Source organism: Nematocida ausubeli (genome assembly GCF_000738915.1).
Source record: "Nematocida ausubeli strain ERTm6 chromosome Unknown supercont2.2, whole genome shotgun sequence".
Taxonomy (NCBI): Eukaryota; Fungi; Microsporidia; genus Nematocida; species Nematocida ausubeli.
In genome coordinates, this window is record NW_026515635.1 from 175,290 (window position 1) to 197,134 (window position 21,845).

The 21,845-nt window shown below is 36.9% G+C and overlaps 10 protein-coding genes and 2 non-coding genes across 12 annotated transcripts; 5 read left to right on the forward strand and 7 right to left on the reverse strand.

Annotated features, from left to right (window-relative positions):
- Nucleotides 1–69: 69 nt before the first annotated feature.
- NESG_00673 (uncharacterized protein) lies at nt 70–1,182 on the reverse strand (the record flags this gene model as incomplete). Its single annotated transcript, XM_053048320.1, has 1 exon — nt 70–1,182. One exon carries the CDS (start codon nt 1,180–1,182, stop codon nt 70–72), a length of 1,113 nt encoding a protein of 370 aa, XP_052905080.1.
- An 862-nt stretch (nt 1,183–2,044) lies between these two features.
- On the reverse strand, nt 2,045–2,821 carry NESG_00674 (uncharacterized protein; the record flags this gene model as incomplete). The annotated part of the gene is made up of 1 exon (XM_053048321.1): nt 2,045–2,821. One exon carries the CDS (start codon nt 2,819–2,821, stop codon nt 2,045–2,047), a length of 777 nt encoding a protein of 258 aa, XP_052905081.1.
- A 1,110-nt stretch (nt 2,822–3,931) lies between these two features.
- NESG_00675 (uncharacterized protein) lies at nt 3,932–5,269 on the reverse strand (the record flags this gene model as incomplete). The annotated part of the gene is made up of 1 exon (XM_053048322.1): nt 3,932–5,269. One exon carries the CDS (start codon nt 5,267–5,269, stop codon nt 3,932–3,934), a length of 1,338 nt encoding a protein of 445 aa, XP_052905082.1.
- Nucleotides 5,270–5,280: 11 nt separating this feature from the next.
- NESG_00676 (uncharacterized protein) lies at nt 5,281–6,549 on the reverse strand (the record flags this gene model as incomplete). Its single annotated transcript, XM_053048323.1, has 1 exon — nt 5,281–6,549. One exon carries the CDS (start codon nt 6,547–6,549, stop codon nt 5,281–5,283), a length of 1,269 nt encoding a protein of 422 aa, XP_052905083.1.
- A 377-nt stretch (nt 6,550–6,926) lies between these two features.
- NESG_00677 lies at nt 6,927–6,998 on the forward strand. Its single transcript has one exon. It is a non-coding gene; the product is annotated as a tRNA-Arg (tRNA).
- Nucleotides 6,999–7,436: 438 nt separating this feature from the next.
- Nucleotides 7,437–8,621, forward strand: NESG_00678 (uncharacterized protein; the record flags this gene model as incomplete). The annotated part of the gene is made up of 1 exon (XM_053048324.1): nt 7,437–8,621. One exon carries the CDS (start codon nt 7,437–7,439, stop codon nt 8,619–8,621), a length of 1,185 nt encoding a protein of 394 aa, XP_052905084.1.
- Nucleotides 8,622–9,713: 1,092 nt separating this feature from the next.
- Nucleotides 9,714–13,100, forward strand: NESG_00679 (uncharacterized protein; the record flags this gene model as incomplete). Its single annotated transcript, XM_053048325.1, has 1 exon — nt 9,714–13,100. The coding sequence occupies one exon, from the start codon at nt 9,714–9,716 to the stop codon at nt 13,098–13,100; it is 3,387 nt and encodes a 1,128-aa protein (XP_052905085.1).
- A 360-nt stretch (nt 13,101–13,460) lies between these two features.
- On the reverse strand, nt 13,461–15,554 carry NESG_00680 (uncharacterized protein; the record flags this gene model as incomplete). Its single annotated transcript, XM_053048326.1, has 1 exon — nt 13,461–15,554. One exon carries the CDS (start codon nt 15,552–15,554, stop codon nt 13,461–13,463), a length of 2,094 nt encoding a protein of 697 aa, XP_052905086.1.
- Nucleotides 15,555–15,565: 11 nt separating this feature from the next.
- On the reverse strand, nt 15,566–16,528 carry NESG_00681 (uncharacterized protein; the record flags this gene model as incomplete). The annotated part of the gene is made up of 1 exon (XM_053048327.1): nt 15,566–16,528. The coding sequence occupies one exon, from the start codon at nt 16,526–16,528 to the stop codon at nt 15,566–15,568; it is 963 nt and encodes a 320-aa protein (XP_052905087.1).
- Nucleotides 16,529–17,504: 976 nt separating this feature from the next.
- Nucleotides 17,505–18,950, forward strand: NESG_00682 (uncharacterized protein; the record flags this gene model as incomplete). The annotated part of the gene is made up of 1 exon (XM_053048328.1): nt 17,505–18,950. The coding sequence occupies one exon, from the start codon at nt 17,505–17,507 to the stop codon at nt 18,948–18,950; it is 1,446 nt and encodes a 481-aa protein (XP_052905088.1).
- Nucleotides 18,951–19,610: 660 nt separating this feature from the next.
- Nucleotides 19,611–21,071, forward strand: NESG_00683 (uncharacterized protein; the record flags this gene model as incomplete). Its single annotated transcript, XM_053048329.1, has 1 exon — nt 19,611–21,071. One exon carries the CDS (start codon nt 19,611–19,613, stop codon nt 21,069–21,071), a length of 1,461 nt encoding a protein of 486 aa, XP_052905089.1.
- Nucleotides 21,072–21,626: 555 nt separating this feature from the next.
- On the reverse strand, nt 21,627–21,698 carry NESG_00684. Its single transcript has one exon. It is a non-coding gene; the product is annotated as a tRNA-Asp (tRNA).
- Nucleotides 21,699–21,845: the final 147 nt, after the last annotated feature.

Below are 21,845 nucleotides of genomic sequence, written 5' to 3' on the forward strand. Positions count from 1 at the left end.
GAAATAACTTGAATTCTTTCTAATGAATTTTCCTGCAGGAATAAGTCTAGCTTAGATATATTCTCGTGCTTACACCATCTGCTCAATCTCTTTATCTGCATCTACACCTGAATCCCCAATTGCAAATTCCTTTGGCGTATGAAATACATCTTCTTCAGTGTGCAGTGGTCCTTCTACTGTTTTTGTTAGATCCTTCAATGTCTCTGCATATTTCTCATCTTCTTTTTTCATGTCCTCCTTCATTTCTGCTTCTCCAATGTCCACTGTCTCCTTTAGGTCATCACCTGCAGTGTGCATATCCTGGTTCATTTCTTCTCCTAGGATGTGCATTGCTTCTACTTGACCCTTCAGATCATCACCTGCGGTGTCCACAGTCTCTTCTGCAGTGTTCATAGTCTCATTGAATTTGTCTCCTGCAGCTTGCATATTCTCTTCACCAGTGTGTAAATTCTCCTTTATATCATCACCTACAGTGTTCACAGTCTCATTGAATTCTTCTCCACCAACAGTGTTCATAGTCTCTCCTGCAGTGTCCATTGTCTCATTGAATTTGTCTTCTCCTGCAGTCTCCACTGTCTCATTGAATTTCTCTTCTTCACCAACGTGCATGTTATCTGCGTCTACTTGATTTTCTTCTGGCTTCTCTTCATGGACTTGTTCTTCTGTCTGTGTTCCTGCATGTCTCATGCCTTCTACTTCTGTCTGTGCTCCTGCATGCCCTAGTGTTTCAATCTGGTTTTCTTTCTCTGCATGTAGTCCTTCAAATACTGGTGAAATATTCTCTACTGATGCATTTGTCTTATCTTTGCTCTGTGATCGAGTTCTCTTCTTATGTGATCTTTTTTCTTTGGGTTTTTGTCTTCTTTCTGTTCTTCTACTTGAGTGCTTATTTCTCTTCTTTTTATTTTCTTCTTTCACTTCAGTTGGAGTGCCTTCTGCTTCATCTATGGTTTTCTTTACTTCATTTATCATTTCATCTCCTTGTGATTTGAGTTCATCAGCTGTTACGTCTGTTGAATTTGAGAGTCCAATATTCTGGAAGTCTATTTTTGTCTTCTCACTTGCTTGTTCTTCATCGATTATGTTTTCCAATGCATCCCCTACTACTGATGCATTTACTTTCCCAAATATCACTATAAAAGCTATTAATACTAGCTGTGCCTTGATTGCCTTCTTCCACATAATATTCCACTTTATTCTGCTATTTATATTTTATGTACCCCTTATGTCCAAGGGAACCCACCAATTTCTTCTTCTTATTAATTTTTAATTGCATATTATTTGCTGACCGTTATTTAACTGTAAATTACAAAATATAATCCAATCATCATACGTACACATGCCCAATCACTATAGTTTATCATTTAAACAGCCAATCCTGCAAAATATACCCCTTTAATATAAAATCACCAATATGCATATAACCCAATTATCTAACGTATTCTACAGTTCCCTTTGTGCTACTCTGCGGATATAACCAGAATAATATGAAAATAACTGAAAAAGTGTTTTATATAAATTCATTGTATACTGGCATATTTAATAGGAAATAAATGAATCCTAGCTATATCCTGTATTTATAATGCATTATGTGCCTTATCTGAAGCTATTTCCTGCTTATTTTCCAGAATATAATGAAATACAGCCAATAAATAGCTAATTTATTCCTGAATATAACGAAAACCCTCATTATAAACACCTAGAAGAGACAATATCTATCGCATATGCACTGTAGTACTATAAATATGCATATTCATGCACTAAACCCACTAATATAAAATATACCATAAATCTGCACTTACTGAAACCCATGCTACCATACTCCTAACTTGTACAGACATATATAGCACTAGAATATACTAATCCCATTGTAAATCCATATCACAAATATCACCAAATACAAGATATAAATACTGTTTAAATTCCAGTAGATTCCTGGAATATTCTGATTTTCCAAAAATAAACCTGTTCAGAATGATTTTTCGATATATAATCTGAATACTTTTGTTTTGAGTTAAATTTATTTCAAACACCTGTCATACTACTATATAAAAAGCTGGATTAACATTGAAGCCCCCACTGTAAGGCAGAACAAAAGAGAATCCTTAAGGATATTCGCCAGTGGTACATCAGGCGGATTGAGGCTTATTATTGACTCAGCAATTGAAGACCTGTTGTTCGTTATTTCTCCAACTCCCGTGAACAGCAAACCGCACCCAACAAATGAAAATAGCACAATAAGAATTGATTTTCTGGCAATTTTCTCAAAATAAACCATAAGCACAGCCCCCAGTATAACACCAAGCACCAAAGGAGGCAAAGGACCTTCCACACCATACTGCATGAAAATGCCCCTAGCAGGACCCTCTACAAATAAAAATACACATGTCAGGAATATAAACAACCGCATGAAGAACTTGAAAATTGCAAGTATTAAGCAAGAAGCTATCACCCCAAAGAAGAATATGCACCCGAATGTGTAAACTGGATTATTCACCAGATTATCACCAATCTGCTTGGCTGTATCACTTGACATACTGCATAAAAATGAAGAAAGTCCTCCTACAACTCGAAGCAAGAAGTGATATAGATACAATATGGCTACAATTCCCCCATTAAAGGCAGGAAATTTAGACCCAAATATTGCCATTTCAGCACCCACTATGCATGAGATTATACTCTTTGTCTTGGCTGGCAGACTTGCCTCTGAGAAACTAAGTGCTTCTGTTCTTACTGCTCCTAGCTTATCGATTAACATTCTTGTTGTTTCATTGTTAATATTCATTCTAGATATAAAGTATTTTTTGTATTTGTTGTACATTTATTTCTTCCATATAGGGACTTATTAAAATATAAACAATGTTTTATGTCAACAAATAGACTTTCAAAGCAACGAGTCAATCATTTTCAATTTCCCCGGGTAAATTGAATCTAAATGGGATAGACCAAGCAGATGATACAGGGGTATTACAGGAGAAAATAAAACACTTTGAAATTTGCTGGAAAATAGAGAATTATTCTGTGCATTGTATAGGAATATACTGTGGGTGTGAATTTATTTTGGAAAATACTGTGAAAATCTGGTTATTAATTGGGTTATTTGGGTTAGAGGATGGATTTCTTGTAGTGGCATATTAATTAGTATATTATGGGAATATCAATTGATTATTTGTTGAATATTGACGTGGAAAGACAGATTAGATTATAATTAATTATTGGGTGACTTTTTTAAAGGGAAAATATGTGGGAGAATGGTACTTTTTAAGCACTTTCATTATACTGTAATACTGGGTACTTTAAACTTGCATTCTAAGGAAGACTCTTATAATTATGGAAGATACTTCTTTTTTACGGCAAGAGAGTATATGGAATGGAAAGTACAAAAGAAGTGAAAATTGAAAAGAGTCTGTAATATGCATATTCTACGATAATATGATGCACTTTCTATCTTTATATCTATATCGTGCAGATATATCCATAATTCTTTTGTTTCTGAAGTCTGGCATCCTTGTGTTTCAGTGTCTTGAAATACTTCTTTTTATAAGGGTATTTTATTCTTCATGATATACATAGTGTGCCACTTCCTGGAGGTAATATGCATATAACCATATAGTACTATGGGTAGTGTGCATGGTCTAGCAGTCTGCAGGCCTGCCTAGCCAGATGAATATTTTCATGCAAATAATAAGTATTTTGCATTCAGCAAGAATAAACAATTGTGAGATCAAGAAAAACAAATAAACCGCAATGACTGCAGGGTTTAAAGTGTATACTCAGTGCGCATATGGTAATTCAATGGGAATCCATGGTTTCTGAAAATTCTAATAAATATTTAATAATTGTACGTCTTTTTTCTTCCCTTCAGTAAGTTGCATCTCTGTTCTACTACGCCATGTATACGAGTATGAATAAAACCCCTTCTATTTTCTGCTTATAGCACGAGTGAGCCTATTCCTTTGATAATCTGGTCATTCTCATCGTATATATTCACTGTCTTAAGAAGGGATGGGTCATTTCTCACAGCATCAATTATCATGGCAGATGCGTCTTCTGTTTGGTACCCGCCCCCAAGTCTCTTTATCTTCCACTTGCTGCTGACCTCAGACTCTTTCTTCAAAAGGAAGATCGATGCATCAATCTCTAAATTTGTGTTTAAATTCATGAGATCGTATCCTATGACTCTGTCTCCTGCCCCAAGCCCTTTAACCAGTGTCTTTGCATTTACCATTTCCCCATCATTCTTTAAAAGTACCACATCGTATATTCTGTTCCTTCCAAAATTCAGCTGCATCCCAGGGGCTGCATCCTTCGCATTTTCATCCATCTTGCTGGGAATGCCCTTTCCATCCACCTCAATCACTTCAAATGATCTCTGTGCCTTTGATGACCCAAGTACTCGCATGGCCCTAGCATACTTAAAGTACTCAATTCTCCCTAGATCTTTCACTTGTCCCTTACTGTCTGCCAGTAGGATTGACTTTGAAATCCTAAGTACCACGCACATGTCCGTTAGAGAGAGTTTTTTCCCAAGAGTATCCGGGAGGTAGACTAAGTCATTCACATTTAATGCAGGTATTTCCACCGAGTATGCGAACTTGTATCTGCTGTTATTTGACTTTTTATCCAACTTCACCAACTGCTCAGATATTTTCACTTTCGCAGGGGCATATTCCTCAATGAATCTGACTAGTTTTAAAGAAGCCGTCCTGGAGATGTAGAAGAAGTCAATTCCATCTTGTTCTCCTTTTATGTCAGTTGTCTCCTCGTGCAGGCCTGCCTTCAGGATAGCCTGCTCCAGAAGAAGCAGAGTCTGCTTTGACTGGCACTTCTGCCTCAACTGCACAACACAGTTCCACGTCTGATTTGATGCTGCTCTGGCGCAGTCTAGACAGTGCTTCCCTTTAATCACCCAAGTGATATCTAGTTCTTCTGCATGCTCCAATCCAAATATGTCCATCTCAGATGTCCTATCAATACTCACCTTCATTCTGACTCTCTTAGAGTGCTCCTCAGAGTGTATAAAGTACGCATCTACTAGCTTCAATTTCGCTAACTCCGGGATTTTTTTCAGTAAATACGCAAGCATCTCTGGGCCTTCAAAGCGCAATGTAGTCCAGCCAGAAGGGGGTACACTGTACCGCATGCACGTACTGCACCTGTCCACCTCCCGGGACGTATCCACATTTAATTTTGGCAACTCTCTGACTGTGCATTCAAAGCACATAGAAGTCTCAAACATACTTTCAGTTCCGCACAAGCAGCAACGCATTAAAAATTTTATTAATTTGGCTGGTTAAACATTCTTGCTACTTCCTGGACAGCATCGACTGAAATCTCTTCAGACAGCACAGCAGCCAAAGGGAGCAGACCAAATGCAAATCTGAGTGTACTTTGATTGGCTACTTTATAAAGCAGCTGCACTGCAGATTCTGTTATCTTTATCTTTTCTGCTTTTACCTTTTGGTCTATAATCCTGCAGACTGCCTCTTCCTGTGGTCTTTCCATCTTAACTACAAATAGTCTGCTTAAGAAGGTGGCAGGCATTCCGAATAGACTAATTTCATCAGAACCTGGTACTTTTATTTTCCCTGCATTTGTAGCTAGTATAATCACTGGGCAGGTGTCTGTCTCCAGGATTGTACTTAGGAAGGAGTAGCATGGTAGGTCTAGCATATGTGACTCATCAATGAATAGTACACCAGGTGTTATCTCTGCAGCCCCAATGCTTAACTGATAATTTATCTTTGCATCTACATCTGCCCTGAGTCTGCTTGTTATTTCTACCCTCCCTGTGTGCTGCATCTGCGTGATAATTGAGAATACGTCTTCTCCTTTGGGCTTTGCATTGGCTAGGTCTATCTCATGCAAGGTCATTTCCTGCAGGACTTCCTTCTTCATGAATATATCTCCCTTTGGCATTGGTACATATTTATCACTCTCAATGTCAAACTCAGATGCATATGAGTCACTTCTTCCTATTTTCTTTATAATATTCTCTTCTGGTTCAATGTAGATTACGTCACCTACCGTTATTTTTTGTTTTACTATTTCCTGTGAGAGAAGAGGGTTTAGTGTAAGTCTTTCTGTTCTTTTTGCACTCCTTAGTGATACATATATATTTGAAATTGTCTTTTTGTAATTATTCAATGGGTCTTCCTTCTCTTCTATTTTTATATCGATCACTTCCCCTTCAAATACACTCTTTATCTCTCTTATTCTTATGCTAGTAGCCCTTCTTATTGCCTGGTGTAATATTTCTGTCTTTTTTATTGTGGCTGAATATACTTCACTGCCTGTCATTCTTACAAAAGGTACTCTTACGCCTAGTTCTTTGGATATGCCTACTGCTAGGGCTGTCTTACCACTGCCACTTTCCCCGGATATAAGAAGTACTTTTCCTGCTATTTTTTTGTTAATTATCATATCCGTGAATATACTGGCTGCTTTCCTTTGTTTCTCCATTCCCACTAGACCTGATGTCTCTGTGGGTTCCATTGCCCTGTCTATCCCTAGACCAGTAATGTGGCTGTGCGCTAGTCCTTTGTCCATAAAAAAAATAAAATGTATTCTTGTTATATCTTATGGGAATTGAATTATTTTCTGGAATATTTTGGTTTGTGGCTTTGGTAATTTATGGGTTATTGTGGTACTTTGGTGCAGCTGGGTTATTATATGGGGATATTTGGTGAAATCTTGTGAAATTTCATTGAAGTTATTTTCATTTTGTTCTGTGGTCTTATGTTGTGTGGTTTTATTATAATGCTTAGTACTGCATTATATTGTAATATATTGAGTCTTGTTTGCTCTTGTTATATTATTTATATAGCTTGCATAACTAGAAATATTTCTTCTCTTTGCAGATTCTTCATTGAAGGAGAGTGCTTGGTGGGAGGTCTCTGGGGAGCTGGTGGGTTCTGTTGTATGGGGTCCTCGTAGCTCAATGGCAGAGCGTTGCCTTCCTAAGGCAAAGGTTGCGGGTTCGAAACCCGTCGGGGACGATCCACCTTTTTATCCCAATCCACTCCCATCCCTCACAAACCATGCATCCCGAGACTGCATCCTTCCCTCTTAGATCACACCCTCCCTAAGACTTTCCTATTTTAAATTCTTGCACGACAAGATAACCCGATATAACCCGAGATACACTGTGCACCCGTCCTGTGCAAATTCGCTTAATATTTACAGCCACCTTATAGTGCACGATATAATACTCAAAGCACCCACTGTATGACACATAATCAGGACACCTTCAAATATTCCAATACTCCTACCTTCTGCACAAAAATCAACCGAATTAATAGACCAATTACAACGCATAAATATTCACCAGTAATAATATCTTGTCTCTTCCAGTATTACATCACCATATACTGCAGCCAGTTTTTCTTCTTTTTCTCCTAAGTATCCGCATAATAATCCTCTTTGATTTTTTTATTATGATTAAACCTGCTGTGATCTGGACTGCTTCCAGGGCTGCAGTGCTCTCTGTATCTGCTGCATCTTCATTTTTCATTCCACACCATGACTTCTCTAGTGATCTCCTGCAGTGCAGTAGCCCCATTTCCTTTCTTGTCCGATGGGATGCCATTTATTTCCATAATATTGCCAAGTACGGGTACACTTCTGATAATATGACTGCCTTCTTTCCTTTGTATCCTATGCTAATCCGTGCTTTATCTTATCTCTGGATACCCACTGTATTCGCAGGTGTCCTTCTCTCTAATTTCGCATTTCTTCTTTCTTCTTTGATTCTTTACAGGATCACTGAAAAACACTTCAGTCAGTCACATGCCACCAGAGCATGCATTCTCTTCTGCTTCAGTCCTTGCTCAATTATCTACTCCTCATTGTACACTGAGTCATTATTCTGCCTCTTCACTATGCTCTCCCTTGAGAGTCTGCTGCATACCCGGGGTGCATCTTTTTTGTGGCTCTCATTGGCATCTTACGTTCGCTCAAATGGCTTCATCCTGGCACCCATCGCATTCATGGAGGGGCTGGCTATGGGCTCTTATGGTTTGGGTATTTTTATGGCACTTCTTCCTGTTCTTTCATTTTTTAGTGTGCAGCTGTTTTGGCTTCTCACTAGATTCCCATACATTAAGACACTTCCGTACTCTTACGTACAGGCTGTCTATTGGGAGCAAGGATTCATGGAATTCTACAAGCATGGGAAGAATATCCCAAATATCATAGTGGGTTTGCCCTTTGTGCTTCTCTCTTGTCTTGTCTCATGGAATTATTTCATGCAGGAAAGAAGGCTTCTTCAACTTGCACTCACAGAAGGAAAAGAAAAAGTCATCTCCAGTAGACTAAATATATTGATGAACAGAGAGAGACAGAAGAAGGAAACTGTTAAGGTTAAAAGGGCTTCTGTAATGAACGTATTCTTCTTTGCTAGGTTATTCCTTCATTTTGTTCTTCTATTCCAAATAATTCTTTCAATCTTCTTTATTCACATGAATATGCACTTTCGCTTTGTTTCTTATAATCCTGTGATATACTGGGAACTATCTGAGATATTTGTGAAAAAAGGGTTCTGGAGGGTTTTACTATTCGGGTATGTGTGTTTTGGTCTTTCATATGGTGTATTATATGGTGCTTATTTTCCTCCTGCTTAATTTTTGGTTTACAGCTGGATTTTCTGCTTCCTTTGCATAGAAATATTTTTGTGCGAGAACCACAAAAAATCGTGCTCTGTGGTACTGCAGACTAATCGAGTGGTAAAATCGTGGTTTGTGGGAAATAAATCTATCTTGCTTTATTGTGTTAGAATTGCATGTTCTGGAGGGGTTGTTTTTGTTTCATTGTGGCATATGCCTTTTGAGGCAGTTCTCTTGATTTTTTACTATATTTGTCTATGCTTGGTTCTAGTGGGATTGTGTGTTCTTATAGGGTGCAAGTTAATTTATGCACTTTTATTGGTGTATCACTGTGATATATTATTTCCTGCATGGTGCCATTATGGTTTTGAGTGTGTACAGTATGAGTTCCCTTATGAAACTGCTGTATATTACGGATACTTTCATGTACCTTTGGTCTTACCATTGCCAGATGTGTGTTTTAGTTATATTCTGTAGTTCTCTTGTATTTCTGTGCTTGCATACATGTTACTTTGTGGTTTGCACTTTTTTAGAGTTTTTTCGTATTATAAACCCTTTCATATACTGCGTATTGAACACTTTTTTCTTAAACGCATAGGTGCTAAAACACTCACAGACAGAAAAACAAGAATAACCCAAAATAAATAAGCACACAACCAAGAAGAACCCGTTATTTTAGTGTATTCCCAAGCATACACCATGCTAATCCCCAGATACATATAGAAACTCATGTTCCAGCTATATTTAAGATGACTTTCAGAAAGTTCTGGATATTCCATAAAAAGAGTGCACAGTAGAAGTACACCAGGCTGCACTCCAGGAATAAAGAAGCAATCACATGCCAGAAGGGTCTAAACCAAAAATCAACCACCCTGGAATATTGAATATTCAATATCCCAAAATACTCAAATATTAAGCCCACAGAAGTAACAAAAACACATCTATCACACTAAGCATACTTAACACACAACAGAAATACCCTAAACAAAACAATTATCAGATAGACTAATCCCCATAATATATCTGTAAAATGTAAATTCTTTAAGAATTTCTTCTCTCTAGTGCTCTGATGGATATTCAAATAGAAATGCAGCCAGAATATTTTTTAAAATGAAACAGCAGAGAACAAGACGCCTGTACATAGAAAGAATAATAGTGGAGAACTTTAAAAGCTACAAAGGAAGCCATACAATAGGACCATTTGGAAAAGGATTTAATACAGTGGTAGGCCCAAATGGCTCAGGAAAAAGCAACGTGATAGATGCAATACTCTTTGTACTAGGATTTAAAGCAAAGAAGCTAAGACACTCAAGGGCAGAAGATCTGATCAACTCAGGGGAGCCAAGACCAGATAAGGCAACTGTGATAATTGAGCTAAAGGATGAAACAGGAGAAGGCGTGACTGTGTCTAGGGCAGTAAATAAAACAGGAAAAAGCACATACGCAGTGAATAACTCACCAAGTACCCAGGAGACAGTAACAGATCTAATGAAAACCTACAATGTAGACCTAATAAACAACAGATTCATGATACTCCAAGGGGAAATTGAAAGTATCTCGAATATGAAGCCAAAGGGAACAGGAGAACAGGCAGGCCTAGTAGAATATCTAGAGGAAATTGTAGGCACAAATGTCTTCATAGAGAGAATACAACAGGCAGAAGAAAAAGTCAAATTTACAACAGAATTAGCAGACAGGTACAGGGCAGAGTACCAGTTCATTGAGAAAGAAGTGAATTACCTAGAGCCAAAGGCAAAGGATGCTAAGTCCAGAATAGGAAGTTATCTGGCAGCAATCCATAAGAGACAGGAGATCATAAAGGAAGAAAGAAAGGATGCAGATGATGCAATGGAGAAGGCAGCAAATGAAAAGAAAGAAGCAGAGCAGGAACTGGTTGATCTGAAGAAAAAGAAAGAAGAAGTTTTAAAAGGTCAAAAAATAGTAGAGACAGAAGAGGAAGAAGCAAAGGGTCTTCTCAGAAGGAAAGAAGGCATCTACTTAGAGGCAAAGAGTAAATATGAAAGCATAGACTTAAGAAACCGAAGAGTAAAAGAACTGATTAAAATCCATGAGAAAAAGAAAATATCCCTTCAAGAAGAAGTCCACCAAATAAAAGAAGAGAAGGCAAGGTATGAAACCAAGAAGAAAGCATCAGAGGAAGAAAAAGAAGAAAATCAAACGAAAATACAAGAGAGCCAGAAAGAAAGAGAGAGTCTATCAAAGGAAATAAAGAAGATTGAGGCAAATATGAATGGACAGGAAAGGATAGACCTGGAACAAGCAAAGAAGAACCTACTAGACCACATGAGAGGCTCAAAGGGAATAAAAGACCAGCTAAGAGAAAAAAGAAAAGAAAGAGAGACAGTTGAAAATAGAAGAAATAAATTGGAGAGAGCAGCACAAGATATCCCACAGGCAATTGAGAAAATAAAGGAGAGTGCATCAGCATACAGCCAGGAGAAGCATGATAAACTAGAGAATAAGATGCGAAATTTAGAAAAAGTCAAGGAAGAAACAATATTCGAGTTACGCAAAAGGGAGAATGCACTGTATGAAGCACAGAATGAGATGAAAACATCAGATGTAACAGACAAATTAAGTCAGCACCTGCAGATTGAAGGATACCATGGTAGAGTAAAGGACTTAGGTTCAATCCCAGATAAGTACACAATGGCCCTCTCTGCAGTAGCAAAAGGATCACTTAATAACCTAGTAGTAGATACAACAAGAATAGCTGAGAAGTGCCTGGATATAATTAAGAGCAAACAGCTTGGGAGACATACAATTATTGTTCTGGATAAAATTGCATCAGATATAAGGCAAAGTAAAGAATGTAACAGACTCCTGGATAAAATAAGAACAAAAGACCTGTACAGAAGGTGCTTCTACCATATACTAGGAGACACACTTGTAGTTAATAATATGGAGGCTGCCATGAAAAGGGCATTTGCCCCAGATAGACCCAAGGTAGTGACCTTGGATGGGAAGGTCATTGATAGAAGTGGTCTAATGAGTGGGGGTGCAGTGCGTCCTGTGGTGCTGTCCCAGAGAAGAACCCAGAAGGAGATAAATAAGGAACTGAAAGAAGCAGAAGAAGCAGTTAAGGAGGCACGTGATGGACTAGGTACTGTGAATGCAGCTATAGACAAAACAAAAGAGAGACTTGACACAGAAATAGTACACAAGAAGAACAAGGAACAAGCAAACCAAGAGATTATACTACTGGAGAAACAGTTAAGAAAGACACAAGAAGAGATGAAGATGCTGCCAGAATTGAAGAAGCAATATGAACAAGTAAAGGAAGAAGAAGTTCTTTTGTGCAAAAAAAACAAAGACCTGAATTTAATTGAGATAGAACTGGAAGAGAAAATTAAAAAACATCAGGACACTCTGGATGAAATAGGAGGGGCATCATATAAAGTGATGAAGGCAAGGCTTGAGGGCCTGGAGGAGCAGATATTTACGCTGCAAAGTAGAAATAATCAGTTACAAAAAATACTTAAAGAAGTACCTCTGTCAGCTGATGAGAAGGAAGGTCTACTGCAGGAAACACAGAATAAGCTTAGTGATTTAGTACTGGAGCCAATAGATGCAGAGAAGGCTACAATGGAAATGGCAGAAAGAGAGTTAAGAGAGGCAAAGATGCAGGTGGATGCAGCAACAGAAAAAAGGATTAGCATGCAGCGAGAGATAGATATCTGTAGAATAAAAGAGACAGAGATAGAAGAAAAACGAAGTCTAGAGGATGAAGCACTAAATAGCATTAGGAATAAGCTGGGTCAGATGGTAAAGGAAGAGAGTGACATGAAGGAAATTGAGAAGAGAATATCTGAGAGATTGGGTGAGCATAAGGATGCACTCCCTGAGACAAGTCAGGTCAGAGATATAACACAAGAAGAGATCGAGATAGAAATAGAGATGTACCTTGGGTACCAGGAGAAGAAAGCACAGGCAGAGAAAGAAGTAGAACAGCTGGCTGCAAAGGAGGCAGAAGAGAAAACTGCAAAAACTGATCTAGCAGATCTAAAGGAAGAAAGATCTTCAAAATTCCTGCAAAGCATCCGGAAAATCAATCAGGAACTGAAAAAGATCTATAGTATGCTTACCTTCGGGGGAGATGCAGAGATAGAGCCAGTTGATTATCTTGATCCATTCTCAGAAGGCGTTGTAATGAGTGTTATGCCCCCTAGGAAGAGTTGGAAGAGTATTTCTCATCTGAGTGGAGGAGAAAGGACACTTGCATCACTCTCTCTGATATTTGCCTTGCACGAGTACCACCCTAATAGCTTCTATGTTATGGATGAAATTGATGCAGCCTTGGACTACAAGAATGTAGGAATAGTAGGGCAGTTTATTCAGGAAAGATCAAAGGACTGCCAGTTCCTGGTGATCAGCCTGAGAGAGAATATGTATGAACTAGCAGATGTCTTTATAGGCGTATACAGGCCAGCAGAAACTACCCTTACTCTGGCAGTAAATACGAGTGCAGTGAAATAAATCACTCAGAATTTAATTTGCACATTTTTTGATATATAAAATCTGCAATAAAAAATCCTTCACTATCTGAGAAAAAAAGATACACTTTCAAACTCTGATATTTATTTAATAAATAAAGTTTCATATACTATACACTTCAGATACTTAAAGTTAAATGAAATAAACACGAATATCCATAGATAAACTTGCAAGAAAGAAGCAACAGTACTGCAAGAACAAATGAAAGGATAAATTCCAGGGAGAATACTCAAGAAAATAAATAGTGGTTGTAACTGTTTATTAAATAATCATATAGTGCACATATAGTAGAGGTAGGTTGTACTATATTAGCAAAAGATAATATTAATATCTTATGGGAAATCAGTTATTTTTTCTTTTCGTATTAGAGGATGATAGTTTGCTTTTGGATTCATTCAAATACTCGTTATACTCACCTAATGGAATATGCATATTATTCTTGTTAATATTGGCCACCTCCTTGCATGAAAGTGGGACATTGTCGATGCCTGCAGAAGTCACAGGAGTTGGTGATGGCATGCGATAGAACAAGGCACTTTTAACTTTTCTCTCAATTCGGGTTATATCCAGCATAGAATGACTGTCTTTTACTTTGTCCACATTGAAGAGTGAATAGAAATCCATCGAAGTGTCTTTCTGGGATAAAATACTGTTATCCTTGTAGGTCTTCCTTTGCATCTGCAGGACTGACAGAAATGCCATTGTGATTTTATTTCTCACATGCAGCTTGCTCAGCAGATTGTTCACAACACCCGGGTTAATGACTGCATCAGCACGGCCATGCCCTTGACTGAAACAATCCCGGAATTCATCAATACTATCAAGCTCATCATTAATTAAGTCAATTTCAGATACAATTAAGTATAACTGTGTTAGTATCTGCTTCATAAACGTATATTCACCCTTTATCATAAATGATAACGTATCTTGAATCGTATTTCTTAGCTCATATATAGAATTACTATGGACTCTGTGATTATTTAACGGATTATTGTGTTTTATGTACTTCTTAAACTGCAAGTCCTTTAAGATATCCCTATTCTGGGCACGCCGTGATGCACTGTCTGCTTCTATTTCCATGAATCTGGCCCAAGTGAGCTTCAGTAGGTGCTTTGCATACTTTTCACTGGAAAAAGTTCTTGGGTGGTAGGAAATCTGTAGGTCTTTCCCAAGGAAGGATAAATTTAAGTCAATTATATTCGAGAGTGATTCTGTGTTGATTGTTTCTTCCCTAGTAAAACTATTCACAATGCCTCTCATGGACTTTATCATGCTGCGTATCTGACTATCAGATATGTCGTTAAAAAAACCTATTTTGTAGATTTCTGTTATATATTCCTTTGTAATGTGGTTACGCAATGCAGAATATGAAGAAGAATATAACAGATTATTTAAGATATCTATCTGAAGGGTTATGGATTTCTCAACTAAATCTATGTACTCCTTGAAGGAAACAGGATTATTTCTATCCGAATATGAAAGAAGGTTATCTATTTCCCGGGTTATATCAGTATATCTATTATTAACAGATTTATATTCAGTCTCCATTGTCTGATTGAATGTTTCAATCTTTGAGAATGGCTTATTATAAAGGTCTTTATATTCCGGGAAGAGACCTAATTGCGTCTTTAGGAACTCAATTCCCAAATTCTGGTCAACCTTCAGTTCCAACATATATTTAAACCGTGCAATATTTAGGGCATCCCCACCTACTATCTTAAATGGATGCATCTCCAGGTCAGATGAAATATTCAAACTCCTTGGGGGATTTGAAAGTGGTTCATTCATGGAACCATCGCATATTTTATCTGGGAATATATTCATGACAACCCGGTGAATGGAAGAAGGTTCATTTCTCATGTGTTCTATTGAAATAGAAGCCAGACCCACCATCTTTGAGAGTCTCTCATCAGGTGGATGCCACATGAATTTTAAATCTGGGAATTTTGCTCCTTTATTCTCAATTTCACTCCTGTATATTTCATTAATGAATTTCTTTGCTGTTAATAAGAACCTGGGTGATTGATCATGTATAGTAGAACATATCTGGACAATATCTTTCTTTGTTGGTACTTGCATATTTCTTTGGTTTCCTATATCTTGTGAGAATATATTGAATGTTTTCAGATTCCTGTTGCACTCGTACATTGTGTTCTTTTTTCGCATCTGCCTGAGTCTCAGTAGATTAAATTGGTCTCTTGGGTCGATGTACTGGCTGTTGTCTTGGTAGAGTACACTGGCTTGTTCTACAGTGATAGGAAGGAATAGTGTATTGGCATTCTCTATTTCACTCTGTATATCCTCAAGCATTGATGCTATTCTGTCTTCATTTTCTGTGCACTTTAGTTGTGTACTTTCTATGGCTATGGGATTGGCTAGATTCGCTAGGGCACTAAAGACTAAGAGTCCAAACTCCATGAAGGCATTTATATTCATTCTTGAAAATCTCACATCAATAGGTCTTTAAGTATATTTAGTGATAGAGAATGGAAGATCTGGGAGTGAGATGCAATTACGCCGTAGACTGGGGGAGTGCATGGATGTATGGGTATTCCATGGAGGTCTGTTACAATTGACATCTCGTTCATATCTATGCCTGCACAGTGGTCCCATATCTTCTCTTGTATCTTTGTGCTTGGGAGACGCAAAAATATATCTATCTTCTGGGTGGCTACACATGCATATTTTCCTTGTCCATCCATTCTTACAATGTGCACTGGGTACAGTCTACCTAGTCTATCCAGGAATTCCATGAGAACTGGGCTAGAGTGAGTTTTTTCTGCAGAAATTGCAACATATAAAGAAAGTGTTGTAAGAAAGTCAGAATATGAGGTGTGTGGTGAGTCAGAAAGTGAGTATGTTCTGACTCTTCTTCTGTGCGGATACCCAGAAAGACCATTTCCTGACATATTCCATTTATAATAGACTATATTTTCCTTTGGGCAGGATATAATAGAGAAAAGGACTTTTTTGTCTTTCATGCATGCTGCTACAATGGAGTATGACCTGGAGTTAATAAAGCCACGTGTTCCATCGATTGGGTCTAGTATTATTTCCATTCCTGTGCCAGCCAGAGAGTGGCAGACGGGTTTAAGGGGCTCTTCAAGTGATATTTCATTTTCAATGAGAAACTCCTTTATGTATGCATACTCCTGGGAAATATTATTTGTCTGAAGGGCCTTTAATGTGTCCTTATAGAAGTCGTTGTCTTCTTCTTCTGATACAATTGTAATAGGGTACTTCTCTAATAACTTACAGAAAATCATCTGGATAACCACATCGTAAAGACTCACCACTGACATATCACTCTTCACTCTGCTGCTAATTAAAGGGGCTCCTTTTGCTAGATGTGATGCATAACATATGCCCTTCATGACGCACTTGAATATTTCCTCAGTTATTTCTGTCATTGAAAATTGCAAAATAATTTATGGCTAATTATAGCACTAATACTATAAGCAGCACTTAATGAAATACCTCCATTCACTCAATTCTGCATATTCTCAGGAATATTGGTTTCCATTGCAACAACACAAATTTAAATATGTGTTTCAAATATGATGCCTCAGCATGTATAAATTATGATATTAATAGGAAATGTGTCTAGAGTCAGGTCATCAAAGATTATAAAACTATCGATGGTTTTAAACTAGTGATATTATTGTACGATGCAGTCTCAAATTACTGCGCCGAGATCCGGGGTATAAAATAAAAAATAAATTTATAGTACAGAAGAATTTAAAAAAGTAAAAAGACTCTAGTATGAAGAAGTGCTAATAATCCATTTCAGAATAATCTGACTATATATTATTGTTTCTGTTGTAAAATGGTTATTCTTATTTTAGAAGGGTTAAATGTAAATATAATTGGATTGGTTACATTTAAGGGTTCCCAGGTAGAGTGACTGCACCAGGGCAGCACCATCCATAAGACATGCATATAAAGTAATTTGCACCTCCTGGGGTTATATACCCAGAATTCTTCAGAATAATTATAAAGTGAATTTTCTCTACAAAAAGTACTTTTATCCTATAGTAATAAGAGTACAAGTACAGTAGAATACACTACTTAAATAACCCGATATAACCCGATATAACCCGAAATAAGTTTACCTAATAATTTCCAAAGTATTTCTACCGAAAACATTCCATCTTTCGTTTCAGAAAGAAGAATAACCACAAAGAGAGTATAAATCTAGTGAGACAAGTGCAACAAACCCATCAATACACAGAATCCATGTAAGAAATACTCCTACTAGATCTCTTATTTTGACTCGATTCATATAAACACAGTGATACTTTACCTCAGTCTGTTTGTTTTTCTGGGAGAAGAAACATCGATGAAACTTCATACCAAACTATTTAAGAGGAATATTCTGGTAGGTGCATGATAAGACAAGCACTTCTCTACCTTTTCATAGTTCATTATGTAATAGGTCAGACATATAATACTTGCAAGGTAACACCACCATCCTTTGGGTATTCAATCACAAAGTACTACAGGGATCAATGTGTCCACTGTAAGAGTATATCCCCAAAGATACAGAAAATAGTAGATTCAATGGAAAGGAAGCAGATAGACATAAATCTGTACAATGTTGATACAGCCGCATGCTATAATGAAACAGAAGAAATAGACGTAATCCCAACTATAATTGTGCATAAAGATGGAAAACAACTTCTGAAGTTCTCTGGGGACCTGGCATACGACAAGATAGTTGATCTATTCGTGAGCAAGACAGGCCTTAATAAGAATATCTTTGAGAAGGAAGTGCCTGCCCCAACTGAAATACTCTCCCTGACTAAAAATGACTTTTTGTCTTCATTCAATGGCCCATGGATTGTATACTTTGATAATGGATACGACCATTTAGTTGAAAATATTCTATTAGAGACATATAAGTCATTCAATACGGAAATAAAGATAGCAAAGTACGTGGGAGCAGATAAGGAGATAGTTGCAGGGAGGTATTACATATATGACTTCCCAGGGATTCTTGTCATGTACGATGGGATTCTTATGCGGTACAACGGGAATATGACCTTGCCTGCATTCCATGAATTCTGCTCAAAGCTTGTAGAACCTAGTTTCAAGGATATCACAGCAGACAAACTCAGTAATATAGTAGAACCAACCTTTGTCGTATTCTACTCTGATGTTGTCTTGGCAAACAGGGCATTCAGGCGGATTGCACACGACTTAAAGATGAATGCAACCACGTACAAAATGAAGATAGAAACAACAGAGAGTGATCCAATCCTTAGACTGGCAGTCTTCAAGAATGGAAACAAATTCTACTACGATGGAGATATAAACAATGAAGGAGACATTAGGGAGTGGTTATTCCATGCTCATTTCCCAAATACATCTAAGCTAGGAATGGATAATTTCTATTCAATATTCCATGGTCTGAAGCCTGTAGTAAGCATTATCACAGACAGTGGAAATCCAGAACTTGAAGACTTTGAGGAAATTGCATTAGAAAATAACAGAGGAACCTCTTCTTCCCCGTATGTCTTTACTTTTGTCGATAAAACAGAATACCCGAAATTCACAGAGACCAACTTTGGCAACTTGGATTCATCCTCAATAATTGTTTTCTTTGACCCACAGAAGCAAATCTTCTACGGCCGCAAGAGAAATCCAAAAGAATCCATCCGGGCATACTTTGACACACAGTTAGCACAGTACAAAGATGGTGTCCTACCGAAATATACCAAGCACAAGCCAGGTTCATACAAGCTTGCTGCCTTCGGAGTGTGTGGTCTAGCAGCCCTTGGTGGAGGACTAAGGTATCTTATGTCTAGAAAGAACAAAGCTGCTTTAGAATAAATTTCTACTATTTTATCTCTATCTTATCTCTATATCTATGAGTATATTTTGTCTTTATGAGTATCTTATCTCTATGAAGAGGTTTATTTTTTGTTCTCGACAAGAAATTTAAAGATGAAAATTTATTTAAAATTACCACTATATATAGGACTACTAGCAACAACAATTACTACTAGTAGAGACACTGGTTAAAATTACTACTATATATAGGGCCACTAGCAACAAATTACCACTATATACCATTGGCAACAAATTACCACTAGTAGACACACTGACAACAAATTACTACTATATATAGGGCTATTAACAACAATTACCACTATATTCCACTTAGAAGCATCTGGTGTCTGGTGCACTGCAGGCAAGACTTTTTCAAAGAAGTAAATTCTCACATAGACAGACACTAAATTCATTATATATCTGAATAATCCTGATAAATCTACAGATCTCACAATAAAACTACAAGAGAATAGACTAAATACAACAAGAACTAGTCACAGTACATAAATATGAATAAAATATCTGTAAAATTATACTGTCTAATTTACACTAATATTCTCTTTCTGAGATATTCTTATCTTATCTGTACTAATATTTCATTTTATCTACTACAGAAAGATCATTTTAGACTGCATAAAATAAAATTCAAAAAATAAAATTATGCCAGAAATATTCCTAAGGAGAGACCTTCTAATTGTACTTTTAACTATCTTATTACTGCCTGCTTATATGTGCTCTTATAATATATATGCAGATATAAACTCACCAGGCAGGTTAAACAATAGTAATTCTGAAGGAAATAGCACTAGAGACCAACTTAATCCAGAAGAAAATAATTCTTCAGATGTGAAGTGTAACTCACATGAAAATGAATCTACAACGGATAAGAGACCTTTTTTTAATGAACTACTGCAAAAACACATATATACCCCTGATTTTGATGAAATTCAAAACCCATTCATGGGATATTTTAGACATAGTTATAATTTATCCCAAATTGCCTCTGCCTTTATGGGGTTTAATTGCATAAGCAAAGAAACAGCTGACTTTATAGTGAATTCTCTATCACATAATTACCCAGATCTATGGCTGCCCCCATCAGACGTACTTTCCATGAGTGAGTTAAAAACAAAGATATTATTAACACTTGATAGTGTTAAGGGACTTAGACTAGAGTTTGAAGCAACAAAATCTGTCTTTGAGAGTGTATATACGTCTTTCTCAGAAGATCTCATAACAAAAAACCTAAAGAGATACAGTCAGGCCATGGAGACACTCAGGATGTACAGAATCCTGGAGGCAAAGACTATGTATAAGCTAAAACATATTTGGAAGCCAGAAAGTAAGGCAAAAGAAAAGATGGATTTATTTGAGCACTTTAATCCGTCTGCTAATATGACAGCAAGAAAGAAGTATATTCTTAAGAATAGAAATATATTCCAGCATAGTATTAGATCATTGTATGTGGCTAAGTTATTAGGCGTAGTTGCCTGCAGTGCCATGAAATTCAATTTTAAATCGATCTTACGCCTTAATCTAACCATGAAAACCTTGAAGCAAGAGTCTAGTTTAGACGATTTAACTGATATGTCTGAGTCCTTCAATAGTCTCAATCCATTCGAGTTTAACTACGAGACTGTAAAGTCACATGAAGATAAGTTTAAGCAGCTCTTAAAGAACTATGTTGAAATAATAAACATGGAAGACCGTAATTTCAGAGATGAATACTTCACCTTAGAAGAAGGAATCCAAGGAGATTTAAGAATGCATGGTACCATCCTGAGTACCACAGTGACTAATAAGCACATAAAATACATAAATACTATTTTAAGCTTACTAACAGAAGTCATAGACTCTAATGAATACATATTACAAAGAATTAATGAAATTCTCAACCAGAATATAAAACCACTTCCAGCAACAAATCACCCAAGTGAAAATAGAATTGCAGTATGGGCCTTTGGTGGCTCTGCAGCAGGTTACTTAATTTCCGCGATATTCCAAGATATCATTAGATCTATCATTCCCATACAGCTTAATATAAAAGGTGTTATCAATTATATACCACCACCAGGAATAGCAGATCAAATAGCTGCTGCAACTACACCCAGTATTAACTAATTAGTCCGTTATTTTAATAAATATGAAAATTAAATTAAAGACAAAACTATCTAAAGAATTGTCTTCTCAAATAAATACTAAGGCTAGTAATACCTCTTTAACTAAGATCTATACATTGGATACGAATGAATATAAGATTCTTTAATGAAAATATCTCATTGAAAAACTATCTGAAAGGTAATTCATGAATCCATAAAGAAACAGTCCTGTAAGAGAGAAATAAAAGAGAAATCACTCAATTATATGCAGATAGTCTTATTACAAAGATAAAAGTTAATTAATTTAGTATCCCAAGTGCACCCATATAACCAGAATTATTTTAATAATTTGCAGCACTGGAGTGAAAATACTTGAATGAAATGTACTCTATTAGAGTATGGTATAAATCAATGGGAACTTGTATATACTTATATACAGCCAGGATTCTTGCTAAAAATATGATAATTTCAGAAATATAAGCTGGTACATGAGAAATTCACTCGAGTAATTTCTGAAGCGTAAAATGCGAGAGTGCATATATACAGGTGGAAGGGGGCTGCAGCAGAGGAGAAAAAACTCTCTCACAGGGAATCGAACCCTGGTCCCCCGCGTGACAAGCGAGAATGATAACCACTACACCATGAAAGATTACACTGTTATTTTGGGCCACCAGGCTACAACTACATCTACTGCAAGTAAGAATATGCACAGAATATACCTTTATATCTATGGATATCTTGATTTATAACGGAAAAAGTGATTTAATCTGCATAATCAATCGAACAAGGCACTCTG